Source organism: Pseudorca crassidens, chromosome 5 (assembly GCF_039906515.1).
Source record: "Pseudorca crassidens isolate mPseCra1 chromosome 5, mPseCra1.hap1, whole genome shotgun sequence".
NCBI lineage: Eukaryota > Metazoa > Chordata > Mammalia > Artiodactyla > Delphinidae > Pseudorca > Pseudorca crassidens.
The window spans coordinates 23,520,909-23,548,485 of NC_090300.1; the positions used below are offsets into that span (position 1 = coordinate 23,520,909).

The 27,577-nt window shown below is 38.0% G+C and overlaps 1 protein-coding gene across 1 annotated transcript in view; it reads right to left on the reverse strand.

Moving 5' to 3' along the window:
• The window catches only part of CPB1 (carboxypeptidase B1), a 39,740-nt gene extending 12,478 nt beyond the window's left edge, over nucleotides 1-27,262 (reverse strand). The window contains exons 1-9 of the mRNA XM_067737203.1: nucleotides 27,192-27,262; nucleotides 27,008-27,083; nucleotides 19,376-19,500; nucleotides 5,813-5,912; nucleotides 5,623-5,724; nucleotides 4,686-4,787; nucleotides 2,231-2,341; nucleotides 2,051-2,141; nucleotides 1,165-1,367 (exon numbers count right to left, since the gene is read on the reverse strand). Coding sequence (XP_067593304.1) covers nucleotides 1,165-1,367; nucleotides 2,051-2,141; nucleotides 2,231-2,341; nucleotides 4,686-4,787; nucleotides 5,623-5,724; nucleotides 5,813-5,912; nucleotides 19,376-19,500; nucleotides 27,008-27,083; nucleotides 27,192-27,262 — 981 coding nt within the window. The remainder of the gene's footprint in view (nucleotides 1-1,164; nucleotides 1,368-2,050; nucleotides 2,142-2,230; nucleotides 2,342-4,685; nucleotides 4,788-5,622; nucleotides 5,725-5,812; nucleotides 5,913-19,375; nucleotides 19,501-27,007; nucleotides 27,084-27,191) is intronic.
• Nucleotides 27,263-27,577: the final 315 nt, after the last annotated feature.

Genomic DNA, 27,577 nt, shown 5'->3' on the forward strand with positions numbered 1-27,577 from the left:
TTGGCTACAGGTAGGGAAAATGGGAAGATTTTCCTGAAATGAAATGAAATGAAAAATAGCGTTTTTTTTTTTTTTTTTTAAAGAACAGGACCTGGCTAACTATTAGCTATCAGTTTTCTAAGAAGCTGAGTTATTTTTCCATTTTGCTCTTCACAAAGTATTTACAGCATTACATGTTTTATTTGGTCTCTGAAAGACTAAATCTGAAAACAAAACAGTTTCCAGTTGATAAAGTTATTGGGTCTTCGAATTTATGCATTTAGGTAAGCCAAATATCTATGTCGTTGTCTAGGTGGAATACTTTTTTTTTTTTTTTTTTGGCATAACTCAAATGCTTTAAATCTTAACACTTGTTCTTTCAGATCATTGGTCCCAACTTCTGGCAGCCAGATGTTCATAAATTTAAAAAAAAGTTGTTTGAAGGATTCAAACCTGCTTATTTTAAAAAATTATACATTGATGTACCGTATTTGTTAATTTGAATAGTATAAAACTCTTATATTATTTAACTTTTCATGTGGTTGTATCTTGATTCTCCAACAAGATTGCTAATTTTTTGAGTCAGGGATAGTTCATTTTCTTTGCAATATTTCTCATATGTAGTAAGGACCCATTGACATCATTTGTTCATTGATTGATTTACATCTGTGTCTCACCTAATCCAACAATTTAGAAATAAGCAATATTAGGATCTTATCACTTAACCATATATCAACCAAATGTGCAAATTCCTAACGACATCTGCCATACTCTGCCTGTGCATGTCAAATCTAGCTCAAGGCAACTTGATAAAATTGACTTTCTGATTAAGATTATGTATGAGGTGAAGGAACTTTGTAGATTACCTCAGATGCGTCTGAAATCATCATGTGTGTCAGTGCTGTGGTGAAGCAGGAGGAAGTGGAACTGTTGTCATTTTGAAGATTAGTGAATTAACCGCATTTTGGCGATCATTCCCTACATCAAAATCACATTTCTTCTAGCCAATGTATGTAGCCAATTTCAGATGCCTTGTAAATCTGTGTTGGTAAGTTTTTTGCTTCTATTACCGAAAATCAAGAATGGAACTTCCCGAAATTTTTTGTATATATATATATTTTTTCCAGGAATAGAATTTAAAAATCTCAACAGTGAAATACTATATCTACTACCATGACTACTTACCAACTCAGCATTGTTCTTGGGGAGTTTGTAATCATAGGAGTAAGGGTAGAGTATCATCTGGGAGTATGAGTGGATTGTCAGATATGCTTTGATGGAAGAGAGGTGGTTGCGGATGAAATTAGCCAGGGCCTTGGTCTCTTTTTCAGACTCTGCAGCAGATCCACAGTAAGTTTCATCACAGGGGTTTTTAGAGGCTCCGATAGCTGGAAAAACGTATTGTTGTTAATGGCAAATGGTCATCTGCTGACGTTCCCACAGGTCATGTTTCAAAATTTCAAATTAGAGAGTTAAAAAATAAGTTGTTTTCACAAGAATTTTTATAATCATCCTCATGCATGTGTACATTATAAAGTATGCATACATTTAGTCACAAGAGTAGGGTGTTTTTAAGCTAACAGGCTAAAAAGTTGCATGTGAAATCACCAATATGTCCCTGTGTAGTGCTAAACAATGAGATCAATATAGTGTAAGAAGATTATTAAGTAGGGATAAACTAATATCCATGAGAAATTTCTATATTAGTATAATCATTTCCTGAGAGTTGAATCACAAAATTATAATCACAATTTTATTTAAATAATTGTTTAAATAATTATTTAATGATGGTCTCCTCTAGATTTTACATTCCACAAGTAGCAGGATTATGTCTGGTTTGTTCAGTCTTATGTTTCCAGCGTCTAGCACAGCTGGGAACATAATAGAATAAGCAATACATTTTTATTGACTGAATAAACAAGCTGTTTATTGTCTGTGCTTTCAGAAAGTTAGAACTCTAAAATATAAAATTTTATATTTTTTTCTTATTTTAGACACTATTGTGTTTTCCTGTTACTTTCTTCCTATGCTTTTCAAAAGATGCATGCAAAATGGCCAGCCAGATACTTACTGCACCAACCAGCATCAAAATTTCTGTTGGGGTCTGTGCCAATGCAGGTGGATCCAGCGTTGGTGGAGCGGGTCTTTCTCCACATTCGGTACTGAAAAGTGCAGTTTATGGTTAGGACAAGTATAGTAGAAAGTGGTTGGTTTTAATTTCATTAGCCCCTCTCAGTATTGGTTCATATACCTTGGTCCAGGTATAGATGTAGCCATCGATATTGACCACAGGCAAGACATAAAAGTCTAGCTTGTTGAGAAATTCTGTCATGTTTCTGTCATGTCCATAGGTGCGAACAGCCTGTGTATAAATTACAAAGCAGAATTTCATGGAAAAATGGAATGCATTATGCTGCTAAAATTTACATAGACGAGATGAATGTTGACTTTGGTAACAAAAGTGGCATCCCCTTTTGAAGTAGATATTATTAATATTTAAAAAGCAAATAGCAAAATATTACTGACAGTTTTGTTTAAAATAGTTTCTAGTTCTTCCCTTTTTCTAGGATACTCTGTTTCAGTGGTCCCCAACCTTTTTGGCACCAGGCACTGGTTTCGTGGAAGACAATTTTTCCACGGATGGGGGTGGGGGGTGTTCAGGCGGTAACGCGAGTGATGGTTCACGCGGTAACGCGAGTGCTGGGGAGCGGCAGATGAAGCTTCACTCGCTCACCCGCCACTCACCTCCTGCTGTGCGGCCCAGTTCCTGACAGGCCGTGGATGGGTACCAGTCCACAGCCCGGGCGTTGGGGACCCCTGCTCTATTTCATCCATATATACCTCATATAATTATTACTTTTTATTTTAACTATTTACTTTAAAGATGAACGAAAATTCAATAAAATTAAAGACTTAGAGAATGTGAATACTCATTTCCTTTGAAATGGTAACTGTAATAACTTTTTTTCAAAGTTAGTAGGATATGAGGGTAAGAACTTTTTTCAAAGTTAGTAGGCTATGAGGGTATTCCTAGTAAGTAAGCAATGTCTGTGGATGGCTCTGCATGTTCCTAATACTGTCATCTAGAAATTTGTTTAATTTTGGTGAGACCTCCTGTAGATGGTCTCAGTAGAAGAAGAAGAATGAAAAAGGCTCCCACTAGGAAGTGAGATCACACTGATGGATTTTGGAGAGGCTTTCACCAAGTCTCAAGTTGCATAATGATGGAAGTCGTCTTATTCCTCTTACTTGAGAAGGGAACTCTGTTAAGGGTCTAGCTCTCCCTGCTAAGTGATGTGGATACCTATCTATGAATGAAGGACCTCATACCCATTTATTATGTTCTCTTAGTCACAGTTCTTCAGCCCCAGGATTATATTAAATTTACATTCAACTCTTCCCTAGGCTTGCTTGAAGAGATTTTTAAGGTATTTATGGTTTCTGTGTAGTAACAGTTTTTATATATTCTTCATGGCTTTATACATGTATGTTTATTAAAATAACACATGGTAAAGCATGTGCTTTTTATGTTGGAAGAGCTATAGAACCATGTTCTGTTAGTGGTCTGTGATTAGAGGTAACCAAAGTAATGATGAAAGTCTTTCTTTCTAGAGGGCAGATAGTGAGATACTCACTGAAATTAAATGGTGCCAATTGGACACATAACATGTCTAGAAACCAGGAGCCTAAAGAATAGATACAGAAGTGCTTTACCCAAAAGAAATTATCTTGTATATAATAATAGTCTTACATTTTTAAAGTATTTCAATATTTTAAACTTTACTTTTGAAATAATTTTAGACTTATAGAAGAGTTGCAGATACAGGGAGTTCTCATATACCTTTTACCCAGCTTCCCCGCATTGTAGTTGGTCATCACGTCTCCTCTTATCTGTGACAATTCCTCAGACTTTCCTTTGTGACTTTGACACAGGTGTTGTTAACCTTGATCACTTGGTTAAGGTAGTTTCTGCTAGGCTTCTCCACTGTAAATTTTGCCTTTGTAATGTAATACATATTTTTTAAGAGATACTTTGCTGCTGCAAATAACCTAGTTCTCTTTAAACTTTTACCCACTAATCCTTATATCCACCTGTAGATTTTCATGAAGTAGTTATTACTGTGGTGTTCTAATGGTAACTTTCTATTTTGCTCATTTGTACACCTATTAGTTGTAATTCTTCTATAAGAAAGAGTTGTTCCTTCTCTCCCTTTTTTTAATTTATTGAATCATCTATATCATTATGGACTCATGGATATTTAAAAGGGTTTTTACATATATCTTACCATTAGAATTATAAAGGAGTGGAAAACAGTATCATTTAGAATAGGGACCACTACGTATTGTTTTCTTTTACTCTGAAGTATACATTGATTATTATCTAGGAGATAATGATCAAGTTAGTGGTTTTTCCACAATCATTAACTTTTAAATGACCTATCCACGATATTTACTACCTGTTAGCCTTTCTACCAAAGGTGGGTAAGCAAGTTAAGATGAGTGAAATACAAATAAATACCATTTGCTAGCTGTTTAAAAATTTTGCCTTATCAAGTTTCTTGGTGACCTTTATAGCTTGGACCTTGGAATTATGAATTTTTCTATGGTATTATTCTCTTTTATTATAGTTAGTTTACAAGGGATTGATTGAAATAAAAAAAAATACTTTCTACTTTCCTCTGCCAGTAATCATTCTACATACTGACCTCTCTCACAAACCACTGGCAAAATGCAGGGGAAATCCACTCTCTGGCATGGAAACCGCAGTCCATGAAAATGGCAGGCTTATTTGGTCCAGGTCTGCCAACCTATTACAAACAAAAGGAAAAGGGAAACTGTGATTCATCATATTCAGGGGTGAACATTCACTACCCATCTGGGCTTTGGACTCAACAGGTGAAACCTGACAGCAGCAAGAGGTACATTCCATGATTAAATTAAAACATAATACTAGCACGGTATGTTCTTGCCTCTAGACACTCACAGTATTTGAGCTGAAGGCTTACATGGCTGTTTATTATTTTTATTAAGCTTGACAAGCTCATATTTTTCAGAAGATGCTTGATTACCCTGCTTAATTGTACTCACATGGAGGTTATTTTCTGCTGCTACTATTAGGAGACGTGACCAAGACAACTGGATGAGTAATTAGAAGTAATCATGATTGTTGCTAATCTTGTAAGAAGTTTTCCTTCTCTCCCATTTATTCCATGTCTTTTTATTTTCTTCATTAGAATTTCATGATAAAAATGGCATTAGAGGACGACAGAAACAAATTGTTGATACGCTGTGTACCGTTGTCTGATAGATGTGAAGTTTATGAACCTCTTTAGCAAATGGATTTGCAAACGACATCTGGGAGAGGACAATTTCATCAAGGTAGATGATCATTTACATTGCTTACAGGAATGTGGTTAAATTTATAGGACTTCTCTTATTTTATTGCATTTTTTCTTTTGAATAAATCAAAATAATGATTTAAAAATTCACATATGATGAAACAATCTGGGGAATCTGTTTGAGGCAGGGAAAGAGTTATAACTATGTTTGGGATGAATATGTCTGTGAAACAGATGTTAATGTGTTAGAATTCATTGATTTAAAGCCCTCAGACATGGGAAGGTTATGGTTAAAAAGGATTACCTTGAGGAGGTACATAGTGTTTCCTAAAAATGTAGTTCCGATGGCACTGCGAGAGACGAGGTCTGGATTTTCGCTGGCGACTTGTTGAGTCCAAGCCTCTATCTACCAAATGGAACCATTTGTGGGTTAATGTGACATTCTTGGTTCAATTCCCAAAGCAATGTCTGTCTAAATCACGTGCGCATCATACCGTTTCCCAGTTGTTGTACTTCTCGTAACTGTGTCCAGTTGCACGGACCTTGCTATCAAACTGAGCCTCCAGCACAGATCTGAGGTTGCTTATTAATACCCTGTAATAAATCAAAGGGGGTGCTCCTGTAAACATAAGCATGTTTCCCAGTCAGCAAAAACCCAGAGTTTCTGCTTTAGCCGATTGTACAGTACATTCTCCATGAAGTCATCAGATCTGTCCTCTGATTATGCCTTTCAACTTGAGCTACTCATCACAAAGTAAGTAAATCATTGAGAAGGATACTGGAGACTATGAGCAAGGCAGGCTCTTCTTTGGCCCAAACTTCACCTGTTTGGGGGTCCTTGGACCTTAAACTTGGAAAATGATTTCCCTGGTACCTGGGGCATTCTGCATCAGGGCCTTGGGCTCAACACAGAAGCATGCCCTTAAGCCCTATCAGTGGTCTTTCTTCCTCAAGATTTTCCTTGTTTTAGCACTGAAAGTCCCATGTCCCAGGAACCTATTCAATCCCAGTAGTAGTAGATTGGGACAGCTAGTCACCTGAGGCCTTTCTCTAGGTTTTGAGAAAAATATCTTGCTGGGTGGAAATTCAGAAATATTGACAAGCTAAAGATTTTTTTAGACCAAAGAATACTGAGTTTAAAGTATTTGTTTCTGCTTGCCTTTCTTTTGGCTGGTTTAAAGTAATGTAAGAATGGTTCTGTAGTAAGGTAATATGACAATTGGTGACAGAAACTTTGAGGCTTGCTTATTTCTAAAAATGATTATTCAGGTGAAAGGTCTTATTATAAGAGGCACATGTGAAGGTGTGGGTATATATGACTTTGTTTCTCTTTGCTACTTTTGAGTGGAAAGTGTGTTCTGAAGGGACAAAATTTTATGAGCATTAATGTCCTTGATCATAGACTGTAAATATCATGGGCAGTAGTTAGTTTACAGAAACTTCTATTATCCACAGTCAAGCCTTGAAATGTTTTTATCTGACACACAGAGAATTGTAGCCGCATATCAAAAGTCTACTTCTCCTCCGGCTGCCCCAAGGGCATTCTGATGAAGTATGTCAGGGACATCCTCTGAACCTCCCTCCTGCTGTCTCCTTCTTTTGTTTAACTGTGCATGAACTTGTGTCTGTTTATGGAAAATACCATAAATTAATACTAAATGATATTTGTTTCCTAGCAAGAGGCAAATACTGTCTTAAGGGCTTAACTATCTTAAGGTAGTATTAAAAAAAAAAAAAAGGAAAAGGAGAAGAGTTTAATATTTATTCTGTGGAAAGAACATTTCCCATTAAGCAGCCATCAGTACTTTGTTAGTGCTTTCATTTCTATGGCTGCTCTAAGTTACCACAAACTAAGTGGCTTAAAACTATATGAATTTATTATTTTACAGCTTAGAAATCCAACACAGGTCTCACTGGGCTACGATCAACATGTGAACAGTGAAGTGCTTTCTGGAAGCTCTAGGGGAGAGTCTGATTCCTTGCCCTTTAAAGGCTGCCCACATTCCTTGGCTGTTTGCCCTTCTCCATCTTCAAAGCCAGCAATAGCAGCTCAAGTCCTTCTCATGTTTCATCACTCTGACTTCCTCTTCTGCCTCCTTCTTCCACTTGTAAGGACCCTGTGGTTACTTTGGACTTCTCAGGACAATTTAGGATAATCTACCTATTTTAAGTTCAGCTGCTTAGCAAACCTTAATTCCATCTGCAATCCTAACTTCTCTTTGTCATTAGCATATATTCAGATGTTCTAGGGGTTGGGATGTAGACATTTAGGAGGGACAGTCATTCTGCGGGCTATACTTAGGAACAATGATTATAGTAAGTGCTATAATTAATTATATTCAACACCTAAATTGGATTGTTAGGGAATAGGGGGGAATTAGAAAGAATCTAGAATTAGAAATCAAAAGATCAGGGTCATAGTTTTGCCTAACATGTAAATTGGTTTCAGCAAAGTCATTTAATCTCTGGGCCTTATTTCATAATTTGTATAATGGGATATTTATTAGCTGGTATTCAATGTCCTTTTCAGTTCTAAAATGCAATGACTTGACTCAAATTCCTAGGCCTTGGTCATTTACATAGATGTCTTCCAAGGTTTATGAAGAAAAAAAATTAAACTACAGTAAAGTTGCCAGTTACCACCTTCATAAACTCTAGGGAAACATCTAGAATAGAGATAGTTTAGGTAAATGATTGTCAAATATAGCTAAAAACTAAAAACAAAACCGAAACAAGTAAAACAAAAACATTGAAAACTGAAAATCAACAGGCAGAAACCTTTAAGAAAACAACTGTATTCCAAGATTATCAGTTCGAAAGAACAAATCCTGCCTAACAAGGATGAACTTCTCTGACAGAATGGCAAAACTAAAAATCCAAGAGGAAATGGTAAATGACACCTTAACAAGATTTTCCATTGACAGCGAGTAAAATAATCACCTAGGTTACATGGCTTCTTAGTGGCTGCCCAGAGAAAAGAAATCATCAGTTAATTGCTCCCAGGCATTCTACAGCCTCAGGACATTCAGTAGACATTTGTCCCTAAGACCGTAACCATAATGATCTCTGACCTACCAGGAACCAGCTCTGAGTAGAGGGGGGAAATAGGGCTTTCACAGCATATTGCAATATCCTTCTTTTGCATACAATCCTCAAATTCGAATTATTTGGGAGAATAAGTGACAATGTGGAGGTTAGTGTTTTGTTTGGTACTAAGAAGAGACAATCTGTTAGAGTTATTATTATGTTAATATTTAAACATTTTCATCAATAATCAGGACAAGGAAGCATAATAAAACCAGTTAGATTTAAGATGACACCCAAAAGTGTCCTCTAGTAACTTGCAAAAGAGTATCAGAATGAGGTTGAAGTGTGGTGCTTTTGCCTGAAGGTGGGAAATTGGCCTTAAATGATCCTTTCCAGCCCTATGATTTTATTAGGTTTAGAACAAAGTACTACTTTAGCCACATTACAAAATATGATTACTAAATAATGAGCTTCTATTCTAGGAGATTAAAATAATGACTCATAATGTAATAGGGACTGCATTACAGCTCCAAAATACAGAGGCATGTACACTATTTTATACTTTTATATGTTCCTTTTATAGTGCTATCCCACTTCTTCTTTTTTTTTTTTTTTTTTTTTAGCATGCAGGCAAATTAGATAATGGGACTCCCAACAAAGCAAGAAACACAATGTCTGAGGAGTAGAGACATGAGTTAGTTTTCTCCCCTTTTCAGATTCCTGAAAAAGGAGTATTAGGTCAGTCCCCAGACTACGCACCCGTTGCTATTGAAGAACATTACTATGTACACATTGTTATCCAAGGACACTTTACTGATCGAATCTGAAATATGCAGAAAAATGTTATAGGCAGATAGCAACCATCAGTCTCTTCCTGCATTGGATAAGGCATAGACCACCTTACTGAAATTTATAAGAAGGAATTCTGTGAAGGCCCACCCACCGAAAGATTCTGTCAACTTGGCTTCAGAACCATAAGTGGGAGATTTACACCATCCAATTCCTAGTCTTTCTGTACCTAGCGTGTGACATAAGCATTTAAAAATACAGTTATTGGGGGGGGGTGAAGTCAAGATGGCAGTGTGGGAAGATGCAGAGTTCACGTCTCCCCATAACTAGGGTGCCTGCTGGATGCTGGTGGGGGACACCAATGCCCAAGGAAACGGGAAGACCCCCCAAGCGAACTGGTAGGACGTGGGAATACGGAGGCTGGACAGGACCGGCGCCCCTGAGGGGTGGCTGAGAGGGACCCCTGGGGACTCAGATCAGGAGGGGAATGGGCCCAGCGTTTCCCCTGCCCAATCGGCCAAGGAAGTCTGCCCAGCTCTCAGGCCAGGTCCTATGCCCTCAGAGGTCCCCTCCAGGCCGGGTTGGTCCTGGGAGCATAGGAGGGAGCCCAGGAGAGAACAGGAAAGGTAGGTGGGAGGGGTCCTCCAGGACCAGAGGAGTAGAAAGGAGCAGAGGGCGTTTGCTCCACCCACTTGGGCTGGGGGAGCCTGCTGAGCTCCCAAGCCAGTCCCCTGCACTCCAAAGTCCCCTCTAGGCCATGTGGGCCCTGGGGGCATAGGAGGGAGATCAGGAGAGGCAGGTGAGAGGGGCCCTCCAGGAGGAACAGGAGAGGAGTGGAGGAAGCCTGCTGGGCTCCCAGGTGGGGTCCTCTGCCCTCTGAGACTAGAGGTGGGAAGCATACCTGGGCATCTTCTGTTGAGCCTAAGGCTCCCCCACCCTCGGACTTTTCCAGCCCTGTGGGTCCTAAGCAGAGGCCCCGCCCACCACCCAAACCTCACCCCTGCTTAGGCCCTGCCCTCCACAGCCAAGGCCTTTTCCACCTTTTTTTTCTTCCTTCTCCTCTTTTTTACTATTGTGGCTCTGTTTTACCTTCCAGTTGTTGTTTCGTCTATATTTTTATTTTTATATGTTTTCTAACATAGCTGTTAGTTTCTAAGTCTGATTTTATTTTTTACTTTGTTATTGTCCTTTTTTTTTTTTTTTTGACCATCCTGCACGACTTTCAGGATCTTGGTTTATGAGCCAGGGGTTGGGACGAAGCTCCTGTGGTGGGAGCTCTGAGTCCGAACCACTGGACTAACAGAGAGCCTCACACCCCAGGGAATATTCATTGGAGTGAGGTCTCCTGGAGGTCCTCATCTCAGCACCAAGACCCAGCTCTACCCAACAGCCTACAAACTCCAGTGTTGGAAGCCTCAGGCCCAACAACCAGTAAGACAGGAACACAATGTCACTTATAAAAAAAAAGGAAAAAGAAAATTGAGACGGCAAAATAAAAATGTCACAGATGAAGAAGCAAGGTAAAAATCTACAAGACCAAATAAATGAAGAGGAAGTAGGCAATCTACCTGAAAAAGAATTCAGAGTAATGATAGTAAAGATGATCCAGAATCTCTGAAATAGAATGGAGGCACAGATTGAGAAAATACAAGAAATGTTTAACAAAGATCTAGAAGTACTAAAGAACAAACAAACAGAGATGAAAAACACAGTAACTGAAATGGAAAATACACTAGAAGGAATCAATAACAGAATAACTGAGGCAGAAGAACGAATAAGTGAGTGGGAAGACAAAATGGTGGAAATAACTGCTGAGGAACAGAACAAAGAAAAAAGAATGAAAAGAGTTGAAGACAATCTCAGAGAACTCTGGGACAACACTAAACTCACCAACATTCAAATTATAGGGGTCCCAGAAAAAGAAAAATAATGGGTCTGAGAAAACATTTGAAGAGATTATAGTGGAAAACTTCCCAAACATGGGAAAGGAAATAGTCACCCAAATCCAGGAAGCACAGAGCATCCCATACAGGATAAACCCTAGGAAAAACACACCAAGACACATATTAATCAAACTAACAAAAATTAAATTCAAAGAAAAAATATTAAAAGAAGCAAGGGAAAACAAAAAATAACATACAAAGGAATCCCCATAAGGTTATCAGCTGATTTTTCAGCAGAAACTCTGCAGGCCAGAAGGGAGTAGCAGGATATACTTAAAGTGATGAAAGAGAAGAACCTACAGCCAAGATTGCTCTACCCAGCAATGATCTCATTCAGATTCAACAGAGAAATCAAAAGCTTTTCAGACAAACAAAAGCTAAGAGAATTCATCACCACCAAACCAGCTTTACAACAAATGCTAAAGAAACTTCTCTAGGTGGGAAACACAAGAGAAGGAAAGACCCACAAAAACAAACCCAAAACAATTAAGAAAATGGTAATAGGAACATACATATCAATAATAACCTTGATACAGATGAACCAGTTTGCAGGGCAGAAGTTGAGACACAGATGTAGAGAACAAACGTATGGACACCAAGCGGGGGAAAGCTGCGGGGGGTGGGGATGGTGGTGTGCTGAATTGGGCAATTGGGATTGACATGTATACACTGATGTGTATAAAATTGATGACTAATAAGAACCTGCAGTATAAACACACAAACAAACAAAAAACAAATAATACTAAACTTTCTTTGGGTTATTTGTATGGAAATATGTTAATATAAATGTTTCAGACATTACATGAAATTTCTAAAAATCTTATATGTTCTGGTATAATGTTATAAGTCATAATTCTAGTTATTTGAAATGTATATCTCAGAAATAACTAAATTTCCTTGTCAATTGCATTATTACGAACTTTCATCAAATCTTTTACCGTGGTCACTTTTAAGTCTTTTGTCATTTACAGATAGTTCTGGGTATACTCTGATGCTTTTGCAAAAATGTTCCTCTAAAAGGGTTTCATCTTCAAGGAATTCATGGAAAAGACTCTGACAAGTACAGGTTTCTGGTAACTATACTGCTGAACTGAATGAATAAGCATTTTCAGAACTCTAATGGAAAACTGATGAATTCTTAAAAGTGCTAACAAAAGATCAAGATTAAAAAAATTAATTACATGGGACTGAGTGAACTGATGAGGATGATTATAATTTTTGTGACTTTCTGTTTGAATTAAAAAAAAATCCCACAAGGACTCAGAGGCAAAAAATATACAAATCAGTTTTCATTGCAAAGTAAAGGAGCTGTTACAGTGGAGGATTACAGGACTGAATGTCAATATTATGACATAGTATGAGTGTGTTTTGTGTTTGGTAATTGCAATCATTGTTGCTTTTGTTGTGGTCATCCATTTACAATGCTTGGTGTCAATTTATCTGTTGTAAAAAAAATACAGTGTGTGTGTGTGAAAAGAAAAAAAAATAATAACCTTGAATGTAAATGGATTAAATGCTCCAACCAAAAGACACAGACTGGCTGAATGATACAGAAACAAGACCCATATATATGCTGTCTACAAGAGACCCACTTCAGACCTAGGGACACATACAGACTGAAAGTGAAGGGATGGAAAAAGATATCCCATGCAAATGGAAATCAAAAGAAAGCTGGAGTAGCAAACTCATATCAGATGAAGTAGACTTTAAAATAAAGGCTGTTACAAGAGATAAGGAAGGACACTACATAATGATCAAGGGATCAATGCAAGAAGAAGATATAACAATTATAAATGTTTATGCACCCAACATAGGAGCATCTCAATACATAAGGCAAATGCTAACAACCATGAAATGGGAAATCAACAGTAACACAATAAAAATAGGGGACTTTAACAGCCCACTTACACCAATTGACAGATCATCCAAATAGAAAATAAATAAGGAAACACAAGCTTTAAATGACACAGTAGACCAGATAGATTTAATTGATATTTATAGGATGTTCCACCTGAAAGTGGCAGAATACACTTTCTTCTCAAGTGCACACGGAACATTCTCCAGGATAGATCACATCTTGGGTCACAAATCAAGCCTCAGAAAATTTAAGAAAATTGAAAATCGTATCAAGCATCTTTTCTGACCACAATGCTATGAGACTGGAAATCAATTACAGGGAAAAACCTGTAAAACCCACAAATACATGCAGGCTGAAGTGCACTACTAAATAACCAAGAGATCACTGAAGAAATCAAAGAAGAAAAAAATACATAGAAACAAATGACAACAAAAACATAATGACCCAAAACCTATGGGATGCAGCAAAAGCATTTCTAAGAGGGAAGTTTATAGAAATTCAGTCTCACCTCAAGAAACAAGAAAAATCTCAAATAAACAATCTAACCCTATACCTAAAGCAGCTAGGGAAAGAAGCACAAAGAAAACCAATGTCAGTATAGAAGGAAAGAAATCATAAAGATCGGAGCAGAAATAAATGAAATAGAAATGAAGGAAACAATAGCAAATATTAATAAAACTAAAAGTTGGTTCTTTGAGAAAATAAACAAAACTGACAAACCCTTAGCCAGACTCATTCAGAAAATAAGGGAGAGGATGCAAATCAATAAAATTAGAAATGATAAAGGAAAATCACAACTGACACTACAGAAATACAAAGGATTATAAGAGACTACTACAAACAACTATATGCCAATAAAATGGACAACCATGAAGAAATGGACAAATTCTTGGAAAGGTACAATTTTCCAAGACTGAACCAGGAAGAATTAGAAAATATAAACAGACCTATCACAAGTAATGAAATTGAAAGTGTAATTAAAAATCTTCCAACAAACAAAAGTCCAGGACCAGATGGCTTCACAGGCAAATTCTATCAAATATTTAGAGAAGAGCTAGCACCCATCCTTCTCAAACTCTTCCAAAACATTGCAGATGGAGGAACACTCTCAAATTCATTCTATGAAGCCACCATCACCCTGATACCAAAACCAGAGAGGTATCACAAAAAAAGAAAACTATAGAACAATATCACAGATGAATATAGATGCAAAAATCCTCAACAAAATACTAGCAAACAGAATCCAACAACATATTAAAAGGATCATACACCATGATCAAGTGGGATTTATCCCAGGGATGCAGGGATTCTTCAATATATGCAAATCAATCAATGTGATACACCATATTAACAAATTGAAGGATAAAAACCATATTATCATCTCAATAGATGCAGAAAAAGCTTTTGTCAAAATTCAACACCAATTTATGTTAAAAACTCTTCAGAAAATGGTCATAGAGGGAACCTACCACAATATAATAAAGGCCATATATGACAAACCCACAGCAAATACTATACTCAGTGGTGAAAAACTGAAAGCATTTCCACTAAGATCAGGAAGAAGACAAGTTTGTACCCTCTTGCTGCTCTTATTCAACATAGTTTTGGAAGTCCTAGTCATGGCAATCAGAGAAGAAAAAAGAAATAAAAGGGATACAAAATGGAAAAGAAGAAGTAAAACTGTCACTGTTTGCAGATGACATGATACTATACATAGAAAATCCTAAAGATGCCACCAGAAAACAACTAGAACTAATCAGAGAATTTGGTAAGCTTGCAAGATACAAAATTAATGCACAGAAATCTCTGGCATTCCTATACACTAACAATGAAAAATCAGAAAGAGAAATTAGGGAAACAATCCCATCTACCACTGCAACAAAAAGAATAAAATACCTAGGAATAAACCTACCTAAGGAGACAAAAGACTTGTACTCAGAAAACTATAAAACACTGATGAAAGAAATTAAAGATGAGATAAACAGATGGAGAAATATGCCATGTTCTTGGATAGGAAGAATCAACATTGTGAAAATGACTATAGTACCCAAAGCAATCTACAGATTCAATGCAATCCCTTTCAAACTACCAGTGGCATTCTTCACAGAATTAGAACAAAAAATTTTACAATTTGTATGGAAACACAAAAGACCCTGAATAGCCAAAGCAGTCTTGAGGGATGAAAACAGAGCTGGAGGAATCAGGCTCCCTGACTTCAAACTATACTACAAAGCTACAGTAATCAAGACAGTATGGTACTGGCACAAAAACAGAAATATAGATCAGTGGAACAGGATAGAAAGCCCAGAGATAAACCCACACACATATGGTCAACCTAATTTATGACAAAGGAGGCAAGAATATACAATGGAGAAAAGACAGTCTCTTCAATAAGTGGTGCTGGGAAAACTGGACAGCTACATGGAAAAGAATGAAATTGGAACACTCCCTAACACCATACACAAAAATAAACTCAAAGCGGATTAAAGACATAAATATAAGACCAGACAGTATAAAACTCTTAGAGGAAAACATAGGCAGAACACTCTTTGACATAAACCACAGCAAGATCTTTTTTGACCCACCTCCTAGAGTAATGGAAATAAAAACAAAAATAAACAAATGGGACCTAATGAAACTTCAAAGCTTTTGCACAGCAAAGGAAACCATAAACACGATGAAAAGACAACCATCAGAACGGGAGAAAATACTTGCAAATGAAATAACAGAGAAAGGATTAATCTCCAAAATATACAAACAGCTCATGGAGCTCACTATCAAAAAAACAATCCAATCCAAAAATGGGCAGAAGACCTAAATAGACATTTCACCGAAGAAAACATACACATAGCCAAGAGGCACATGAAAAGATGCTCAACATCACTAATTACTAGAGAAATGCAAATCAAAACTACAGTGAGGGGCTTCCCTGGTGGCGCAGTGGTTGGGAGTCCGCCTGCCGACGCGGGGGGCACGGGTTCGTGTCCCGGTCCGGGAGGATACCACATGCTGCGGAGCGGCTGGGCCTGTGGGCTATGGCCGCTGGGCCTGCACGTCTGGGGCCTGTGCTCTGCAGCGGGAGAGGCCACAGCAGTGAGAGGCCCGCGTATTGCAAAAAAAACAAACAAACAAAAAAATACAGTGAGGTATCACCTCACAGCAGTCAGAATGGCCATTATAAAAAAATCTAGAAACAATAAGTAGTGGAAAGGGTGTGGTGAAAAGGGAACCCTCTTGCACTGTTGGTGGGAATGTAAATTTATACAGCCACTATGGAGAACAGTATGGAGGTTCCTTAAAAAACTAAAAATAGAATTACCATATGACCCAGCAATCCCACTACTGGGCATGTACGCAGAGAAAACCATAATTCAAAAAGACATATGGACCCTAATGTTCATTGCAGTACTATTTACAATAGCCAGGACATAGAAGCAACCTAACTATCCATCGACAGATGAATGGATAAAGAAGATGTGGCACATATATACAATGGAATATTACTCAGCCATAAAAAGAAATGAAACTGAGTTATTTGTAGTGAGGTGGATAGACCTAGAGTCTGTCGTACAGAGTGAAGTAAGTCAGAAAGAGAAAAACAAATACCGTATGCTAACACATATATATGGAATCTAAAAAAAAAAGAAAATGGTACTGATGAACCTAGTGTCGGGGCAGAATAAAGACATAGACTTAGATAATGGACTTGCAGACATGGGGTGGTGGGGGAAGCTGGGGTGAAGTGAGAGAGTGGCATGGACATTTATACACTACCAAATGTAAAATGGGTAGCTAGTGAGAAGCAGCCGCATAGCGCAGGGAGATCAGCTCGGTGCTTTGTGACCACCTACAGGAGTGGGATAGGGAGGGTTGGGAGGGAGGCTCAAGAGGGAGGGGATATGGAGATATATTTATGCATATGGCTGATTCACTTTGTTGTACAACAGAAACTAACACAGTATTGTGAAGCAATTACACTCCAATAAAGATCTATTAAAAATTCTGTTATTTTTCTTGGTGCACACATTTTTAATTTTTTCCCATGGTAATTCAGAATCTGATTAAAACTACCAAATGATGAAAGTCTTAGTGAAGAGGGTTGGAACCACTGAAAAATCTGAAAAGCTATTTTGGTAGAACTTGTACAGTAGATGGTTCCTGTTACATAGAAAAAACAACTGCAAATTCTTGCCAGCAGGAAACCATCTAAATACATATTAGTTACCACATGAGGTAATAATGGGATGCACAGGGACTGCTTGCAGCCCCGGCAAGCATATTGCTGGTGTGCTGCTCCAGGATTTCTAGGGAGTTATTATTACTTAATATTTAGGAAATTATATGCCACAAATGTGCTAAGCAAAAATTAACAAGATCTTAGCCTTCAGGGAACATCCTATATTCTACGTGAGACAGCATTCATACACAATTCCCTAAACGTTTACACATTAAAAAAAAGACATGAATTTTCCTCCCGGTAAAAGGAGATTGTTACCTGATTAGAAGCTGTTTTACTACTTTGTGTTCTGAGTAGAATTAGGATGTCAATTCAGGTGGCTAGGGTTAGCTTATGGTCACCGGTCTTCCTTCTGTTTTTCTTAAAGAACTATAAGGAAACTCATCTTTTTGAATATTATTAAGGGCTCCTATAGGCTAGGATTTTAGAAGTCCTTCCTAGTGTAATAAAAAGAGCAAAATATCACAGACGTGAATCTTAATCACATTTTGAAACTTACTGTATTATATCTTTGTTTTAAAAAGACGGTCAATTCTTAAGGTCACATTTTGACACTTCCCTCAAGCAGAAGCAGATAGCTAAGCTGTGTGAAGCATGATAATGGGGTTAAACAAAACAGTTTCTGTTGACCTTTGAAAGATGTATAATCTACCTCTTTGTACAAGAGTAAACTATAGCAGCATTCACAGCAATAAAAGTATCAGTTGAAGTTTATTTACATATTGTTTTATTTCATCTTCACAACAGCCCTTTGAGAGTGGCATTATATATATCTTCACTTTACGAAGGTAAGGTTAGAAGGATTCTTTCCTTATAAAGACAAGGGAAGCTCAGAAAGGTTAAGCAAATTATCCAAGGTCAGACAGCCAGGAAGTTGCAGAGTCAGGATTTAAGCCTTGTCTGTTTTTTCCCAAGGCATTTGCTTGTTGCATTATGCTGTACCACTTCTTCTAATGGAGATGCAGATTTTATAGGTGACAATTCTGATATCTTTACTAGCATAAATACTATTCTGTAGTTTTAGGATGTGAAAAATAAGAGAAAATATCTGTTAAAATTATGTAGGTCACAGTTTCTCAAAATATAATGGAGACTTGAGCTTATGGTAGGGGATTGTTGGATAAACATTTGAATGTTCAAGACTGGTGTGTGAGATTGTCTCTTTGCTCCTTGCTGATCCACTTTCTGGAGGAAAAACTCTGCTTTAGACTAAAGACCTCATTTCCTCCCTCCCTCAAATGCAGATTGAGGGAGGTTCTAAGCCTTAACATGTAGTCTTTTCTCTACCTAGACTATGATTTTTCATTGTCTTTGTTTGGCTAACTCCTCGTCTTTTAGTTCTCAGCTGAAACCTCCTTTCCTACTGTGGCCCTCCGTGATCCCTAGACTTGATCTATTCCCCTGCAATTCCAGCTCTTTACTCATCTTGACATCTGTCACACATATTGTAATTCTTTGTTCATTTTCCTCTGAAGGGGATGGGCCCTATCTATTTTTTCAGCATTTGTTATATGTAGATGCTCACTATCTATTTGTTGCATCAACAGATGGACAACTGTCTCCACTTAGAGGACATTCTCATCTTAAAAGGCTTAGATGGATCAGTGCGGTATTTGGGGAAGATTCATGGAGTGATCAGCTTAGCCAACTCTACTCTAGGCCTTTGGGGAACCACTTTCCTTTCTTTCAGTCCTTCTCTCCATGCCTTCTCCTACCATTAGAGATAGTTGGGGACTTTGGGAGGAAAAAGGAGAGAAGGACCACTCAGTCTGACTCTAGTCTGGTCCTTAATCTAAAGGAGCATGAAGAACCCTCATGGCTCACAATAGGTCTGGTGATCACCTGGCAAGAAGACTTGATATGATTTGGGACTAAAACTGTGTTGGGCTGATAATAGAATATCCATCGGTTTGGACTTTAGTCTATATATCACTTGTAAACCAGTAGCAGGTCAAATATCTGGCTAAAGAGTTGGGATTCAAGAGTCAAACCTGTTTTTATTAGAGCAATAACTAAACACAAAATCTACTAGACTTGACATCTTAAGACTTGGAATTCAGGGCCAGCTCTGCCATGACCTATTTGTGGGGCCCTGGGGGAGCCATTATCTTGGTCTTATTTTTATCTTCTCAGGCTTTTTTTGGAGACCAGGATGAGAGCATACATGAGAGAGAATTTTCATAACTATAAAACATAAACTTACTCGTATTGTAGTTCATTCTGCTTCAGAAAGTCTTCCACAGTGAAAATATCTTCTGCTTTAACACGGAAGTCAGCTGTACTGTGAGGTTTGATTTGTGTGACAGAATCTGGTTTCCAGAAGTCAATCTGAATAAGGAATAAGATGTATTGTACTGGACGCCTATAATTCAATGGGCGAATTATCACCAGCAAGCACACTATTGCTGTACTCCAGTGAGTTATTTTCAGACTCAAATTATCCATGAAATCTCTTAAAAATCTCTCCCTTGAATGAATAAGAGTTGCGACCAAGCAGTTAGATGTCAATAAAAGTGTTTACACATACATACATAGCATTAATTGATTATGAACAAGCATGAAGAGCATATAATTATCTCCCATAATGCTAGTTAATGGCAGTATTCTATAACTGCTCTCTTCTATTTATTGATTTTCTAGAACAGTTGCTTATTGTGATAGCAATGTTTGTGGTAGTGGATGCATGTGCTGAATGAATGATGCTGAATTAACTGGAGCCACAAAATTTAAAAGTGAGAAATTGAGCTTTCTCTTACTTTTTAATGGACTCATTTTATGAGTTTATCTTGGAACTCAGTGCTATACAAGTCATAGTAATGTGTGGAGCCAAGAACATCCCTGACCTGTGGGGGATCCATCAGGGAGGAAAAATGTATCTTTCCACAGTGGTTATGTTGGAACCATGGCCAGAAACAAAATATTCTTGAGGATCCAATAATGTGCTGACATTTTCATTTGTTCAATTATTCATCAGCTATTACTGAGGACCTACTATGTGCTAGGCTCTGTGCCTGAGACTAGGAATACACTAGTGAGCAAATCAGACATGGGGAGATTTTAGAGGAAATTGTGCACAAAAGTAGTATGACATATTTGATAATTCTAATGTTTTTCTTTGTGGATGTGTGGTTTCAGATCTCCTTTTTCCTTGGGAAAATATTAACCAATGACATTCCGCCTCTCACAGGTCTCTGTTTTTCTGTCCTTTGCTTGAGCTGAGTAAAGGCCTAGAAACCTGAGGTGACCCTGACATTGGATCTTTCTCTGCCCTGTTTCTCACTCAATACCTGTTTAGATATTTATGAGCTAGTCTCAGGATGGAGATATGACAGGTGGTGGTACTTAGGACCATTGCTTTGGAACTTAGAAGGGAGTTTGGGCACACTTAGAGGTTGTGAAATAGAAACTGATGATGTAAGATAATAAGATGACTCAATTTTAGATATACCTGTGGAGAATCCAGGTGCCTATATCCTGTCCTGGTAATCTTCAAACCTCTGTAGATGTCTAGAGGGTACTGAATCATGAGTCAGGGTCATAGGGAAGGTCAGGGGAATGGGAGGCAGGGACATTAGGATTACACAGGAGGGATTCCAGAAGAAATAGTGTGAGTATGGTTGTCACTAAGGTATTGGAAAGAGAGAGTACTGATAATTTGACAAGGATTGGCTGCAGAATGTGATCTATTGAGTCAAAGATGAGAGGATAAAGGTGAGAGGTTAAAAGATAGTGGAGGGGGACTTCCCTGGTGGTCCAGCGGTTGAGAATCTGCCTGCCAGTGCAGGGCACGTGGGTTTGATCCCTGGTTGGGGAACTAAGATCTCACATGCCAAGGAGCAACTAAACCTGCATGCTCTAGAAGCCCGCATGCCTCAGCTACAGAGAAGCCTGCACGCTGCAATGAAGAGCCCGTGAGCACAGCGAAGATCCTGCGTGCTGCAACTAAGACCCAACACAGCCAAATAAATAAATAGATAAATATTAAAAAAAAAAAAAAGGAGTGGAGGAAGTATAAAGGCTTATCATGATAAAGACAGAGAAAGCAAGGGCTGGTGATGAATTCTAGTTAGCCAGCATTGTAAAGAGAAGGGCCATGAAGACAAGCACATTATAGGAGAAAGCATATTTTTAAAAGTTAACTCTGAATTTGTGTTCTTAATAAATGCCTGTCATTCCACGGTGGGATGGGAGAGGGAGGTGTATCTTTATTACAGACACAGAGGTATAGAATTGGTAAAGCACATAAAGTCCTCCAAGCATCTGTAGGCAACTTGACAGCGCCCCACTCATACTTAACACTGGAGCCTTTTAGCGTGCTCAGGAGACTCCCCACTGCCAAGATGTGCATCTCTGTGCTTGAAAACTCCCCCAAACTGGAAAAAGCCTAACAGCTCGCAGCAGGCAGGAGGTGCCAAAGAAATAACTCTTTCCAGAGAAGTGCTTAACCAATGACCCTAGCAAGTTGATGTCTAAATATTCCAAATCTGTCATTTCTCAGGTGGGATAATTTTGATGCCTGTGGTTTGCACCCTTTCCTGGAATTTCTCTGTAGGATTAAGCTCTAGTCATCCTCTGTGATAGCTGGCTTAATAGTGCCCCTTTTGTTTGCTGCCCTCCCTTCTTTGTATCACTCCTCACTTGTCTACCCAGGCTCCCTGTACTTTCCAAATGAAATCTTTGCCCTTGAATCTTTGTCTAAGGGTCTGCTCTGGAAGAACCTACATTAAGATGGTAGCTTCCCACTTAGAGTGACAAATACCTGCACAATATCCTTGGTGATGGTTCTGATACAATCCTGAGTATATCTAGTACTACTTCAGAACAGCCTAATTGCCTTTTGATGGTTTTCCTTCTGATATTAAGTTGAAAGTTGCCTTCCCTAATCGTCTAACCTCTTGTACAAACGTTTGTCCTGGTTCTGCCAAATATTGGGAGAAATATATATATATATATATATATATATATATATATATATATATATATGTAATTTCTCAACCCCATTTAAGAATATATATATATATATTTTTAAATGGGGTAGAGAAATCTCATAAGCATGTTTGACAGAAGACTTGCAGACCTAACCTGAGGTCCTGTAAAAACTCTCCTTTGACAAGGAGAAAATTGGTCAGCAAACATACCAACATCCAACACTATGGAGTCCGGCAAATATGATGCAGACTTAGTAACCTGGAGTTAGTCCCCAGTTCTTAGGAGAAACGGAGCCAAAAATCAGGAGCAACATTATAGCCTTATAGATGTTTACAATGCATTAAGTATGGTCACAAATAATGAACTTAAAATATTGGTACAGGGAGATAAATATAAATTTCGGTAATTACCAACACTTTGTGAATGAGATCTATGTTTAAAATATGGAAGTGGAGTAAAATATGTGATATGAGATATGGGGAATTGAATTATTATATGTAAAGGAGTTATAAAACTAAGGTTATAAAATTATAAATCCAGGAACCTGAGTGACAACCATTTGTTGGAAGATAAAGGAATATCTTTAAGTGATACCACTGTGGGAATGTCAACTTAATCAGCCAGCTGGCTAATATTTAAAGAGTCTTTCCTAAAATATATTACAAAACCAGCACAAAAGCAAGTAGTGTATTCACCTTAAATTCTTTTGGGAAAAAGAAGGATTCATAAAAGAATAAATATTTGTGTTGGGGAATTTTGGTTCTTCACAAATTTACACAAATTTGTTTCTTCACGTTACGTTTGACTATGAGTTGAGCATATGATAGACTCTTCCTTTATCTTGATGGAATTTTCCTTTCTTGTTGGAAGAGGAAATGACTTCTACTCTAGGCCTAGTTCCAGACAGCAGGGAGAAGCTTACAATCATAATGGAAGTGTTGGGAACATTGGAAGACTGTAACCAAGTTACCTTGGGCATGCACCTGAAACTACAGAAACAGAGTTCAAGAAAGTACTGAGAAAAGAGAATAGGTTTTGTGGGGAATGTCTCCAATAAAGGAACAAGGAGATAAAAATGAAACCCTTCCTATACAATTACATATGGAAAGAGGGAGGCTGCTAGAGTCCATTGTGGTCACAGGTCTCTCCAATACATTCAACTTTTAAAAGGACATGTTCAAAAGCAGGGAGGAAGGACACACGGCCAAGGATGAATACAAAGACTAGATGCCCTTGTAATGATCTTATCAGGAAGGCTACAGTCCAGAATATGCTGCACTTGCAAGATTGCTAAGGAGAGTAAAACTTCCTTTTTTTTTTTAACACCTTTATTGGAGTATAATTGCTTTACAATGTTGTGTTAGTTTCTGCTTTATAACAAAGTGAATCAGCTATATGTGTACATATATTCCCATATGTCCTCCCTCTAGCATCTCCCTCCCACCCTCCCTATCCCACCCCTCTAGGTGGTCACAAAGCACCGAGCTGATCTCCCTGCTATGCGGCTGCTTCCCACTAGCTATCTATTTTATATTTGGTAGTATATATTAGTCCACGCCACTCTCTCACTTCGTCCCAGCTTATCCTTCCCCCTCCCCGTGTCCTCAAGTCCATTGTCCACCTCTACGTCTTTATTCCTGTCTTGCCGCTAAGTTCTTCAGAACCATTTTTTTTTTAAATTCCATATATATGTGTTAGCATACGGTATTTGTTTTTCTCTTTCTGACTTACTTCACTCTGTATGACAGACTCTAAGTCCATCCACCTCACTACAAATAACTCAATTTCGTTTCTTTTTATGGCTGAGTAATATTCCGTTGTATATATGTGCCACACCTTCTTTATCCGTTCATCTGTCGATTAAAAATCTCTTTTTCAATCATGTTGGAAATAAAATGAATAAAGAAGAAACACGCAGTCTCACTGCTTGGAGCTAAAGTATGTTTGCAGCTGGAAGAGAGGAAGTAGCCAGATTGACCTCTTGTTTGGCTTTTGTCTTTTCTAAGGAGTTTTATACTATCTCTTGTTTTTTCTACTTCTACTGAGAGATGAAATTACCATAAGTAAAGAAATTTTCAAATATTATGATTTTAGCAGAAAAACCTTCTTTGGAAAGAGAACATTGAGGCCCAGGATAGATAAGCAGAGAGGGGATTAGGCTGGTAATGTAAATTGCATTCAAAATCCTGGATCTAATGACAGTAATGATAACAAACGCTTACATAGTTTTTACTGTGTAAGTTCTTTCTGAGTACTTATATTAATTCTTTTAAATCTCACAACAATCCTGTAAGGTAAATGCTCTTATTCTCCTTATTTGACAAATGAGAAAGTTGAGACCCGGAGAGGCATCCAAGGTCCAGCTAGCAAGTGGTAGAGCCAGGAATCGAACCCAGGAAGTCTGAGTCCGGATTCTCTGCTCTTGGCCACCAGAAAATGCTGAATTTTAGGTAACTAAAAAAATACTGAGGATGTGATTGCAGAACTTTCTCAGCAATCTTGGAGGAATCAGAGCTTGAAGGGATCACTGAGGAGTGGAGGGGGCATGTCTTGGATTTCGTGAACAGGAAGACACGTGAATACCAGGAGCGGGAGCTCCAGGGGCCTGGCATGGATACTGGCAAAGTAAACTGGAAGCAGATGGACTGTGAATATTCAGAAAAGGAAGCCATGATCCTTGGGAGCCAGCACGGTTTAAAGCAAGAATAAGTCAAGCCAAAAAAAAGAAAAAAAAAAAGAATAAGTCAAGCCCAATTAACTTCATGTTATTCTTGAAAGAGACCACTAGCCTGATAGGATGCTGAATCTGGATCTTAGCAAAGCTTTTGACCAAGTCTGTGCATTTATATTCTTCTTTACAAGCTGGAAAGCACAGTGTTAGCTGTAGGTAACACCACAGTAACTTGGGTAGTAGAGCAAACTAATCCAAGGAGAGTTGGTTAATGAACCACTTTCAGTGCTTACTTAACACTGTGTCTGGCATATTGGAGCCTCATGATAAATAGGTATTAAATGAATGAACCATGAAGGGTGCCTCTAATTCTGTGCTGACCCCTGACTTACTTAATGTTTTTCCTTTATCAGTGACAAAGATAAAAGTCAAGAAGGCATGTTTATCAAACTTGCTGGTGATACAAACTTAGGGCAAAGAATTATTTGGATGAGTGAGTTAATTTTTAAAACTGTCTCAATATGCTATCAAGATAATTTTTAACAGAGTAAATCTAAAGTCCTGCATTTAGGTTAAAAAATCAATTAGGCAAGTATAGAAGGAAGAATACCTTGCTTGAGGGTGATTCATGTGAGAAAAAAATAGCCTAATAGTTTTGATCGGCAATAGGTGTTCTGTAAGCTAAGAGCATTCTAACTGTTCAAGGTGCTAAAAAGAATCTTAGGCCCCATTAATAAGTGTCTGCTTTACAAATGAAAGCAGGCAATGGTCCTACAGTATGTATTAATCAGAGCACACCTGGAGGTCCATTGTCAATTCTGAGAGCTGCATTTTAAAAAAGAAATATAGACAGAAAGATTGAGCTATATTCAGAGGTGACCAGAATGATCAGTGCTAAGAGAAATGATGGAAGGCCTGGAAAAGATAAATCTTAGAAGTGAGACAGTATTTGACTCAGCTAGGTCCAATGGGTCAAAGATAGAGAAGGTAGCTTTCAGCTCAGTATAACGATTAAAATCATTTGTAAGGGCTTCCCTGGTGGCGCAGTGGTTGAGAGTCCGCCTGCCAATGCAGGGGACACGGGTTTGTGCCCCGGTCCAGGAAGATCCCACATGCCGTGGAGCGGCTGGGCCCGTGAGCCATGGCCGCTGAGCCTGCATGTCTGGAGCCTGTGCTCTGCAACGGGAGAGGCCGCAACAGTGAGAGGCCCGCGTACCGCAAAAAAAAAAAAAAAAAAAAAAGATTTGTAAGGCAAATTTGCTACCTTGAAAAAGCAGTATTCCTACTATTCTCGGAAATACTCAAACAGTTTTTATCAGGGCTAGTAACCAGGGATGCTGTTTCCACTGAGGAAGTTCAAATTTGAGTGGAAGGCTGCAGTAGATGACTTTATATTATCTTTCAATTCTAACCTTCTGAATTTGTTTCAGATTATGACACTCTTTACCTTCTTTTTTCCTCCACACCTTAAAAGCTAAAAAGATAACTATAGAAAGATAGATGGTTGGATGGATAGATAGATACTTAGGAGCTAGTAGAATATTTTGGTTTCTGTATTCATGAAAAGACAGCATTAGATCAAGTAAACTATTGTGGTCAGCAATAGCTTCCTGACACACTATATATATAAAATTAAAACTGTCAGTTTTCATCCCATATACAGTGAATTTTTTAAAATAAAGTAGCCTAGAGATTTTGGTTTCTTGAAAGTAAAATATGAAAATCACTCCTGGCTTTTTACCTTCTTTACCTCCTTCATGCCATATCATTAAGAGGGCCTGAATCAAGGTCATGAAAACTCAAGCTGTTTGATTTGGAATGAAAGAAAATCAAAGAGAACAGATGATACATGGGATGTGGAAATGAATATCAAGTTGGACAAAAGCCCAGTTTTTCTGTAATATCCAAGCTCATCATTTTTCTCTTTTGCCTTAGAAGGGAAGTTACTGTACATTAAATGTTCTATGACCTTTGCAACAGTTTCAGCTCATTCAGTTGTCATGCTCTGGAAGCTGTTTAAAAGTTACCCTGGATTTATAATAGGGCTTATGGCAATCTAATTTAGGCAGAAAAAGAAGGCATGGGGGCACTAAATGTTTTTCAAGTTTTTATTTCTTGCTACAAAAGTGCTATAGTTAATATTTCATGTCATTCTTCCTTTGATGGAATCATAGTGTAATCTAAGATTTTAAAATAAGTGTGAAGGAAACCCTATAGCATAGAATTGTTATTTACCTGCCTGGTGCTGGCCAACTCACGGAGTAAGTTGATGTCATTTTCATTTTCAACACTGACACGGAACACCTTCTCCCTGAATGGTGAAATACAGAGGAAGGAGAGAAAATTTAAAATTGGGTAATGTGTTCAAATTTTTTGGCTAGCAAAGAAGTGCTTCTCATTTAAGGTGTCAGTCACTTACCCTTCAAAGTGCTCACCAGAATTGTGAGCAGAGGCTAGGGTCACAGTCACAAGAATCCAGAACGCCAACATTGTGCCTGATTAGGTCTTTTGGTGGGTTTCACCTGCTTTTATAATTGGGGTGTTCTTTGTTTACTTCTCCGGATTGCAAATAGGCACTATCAAGTCTTGATTAAAGGTTTTCCTGGCATTGTTGCCCTGGTAGCTGCGTAAAGTCTGCGAGTATATCTCTCTTAACACCTGTGGAAACAGCAAATAATCTGAAGTTCAGCCTGTCTGATTTGGATGTCAGACCTAGAATAGTCTGGAGGTAAAGGAGTTTTAAATAAAATCTATTTTATAGCCTTTAACATTTTTTTGATTTGAGAATTATATAGAACAAAGTCT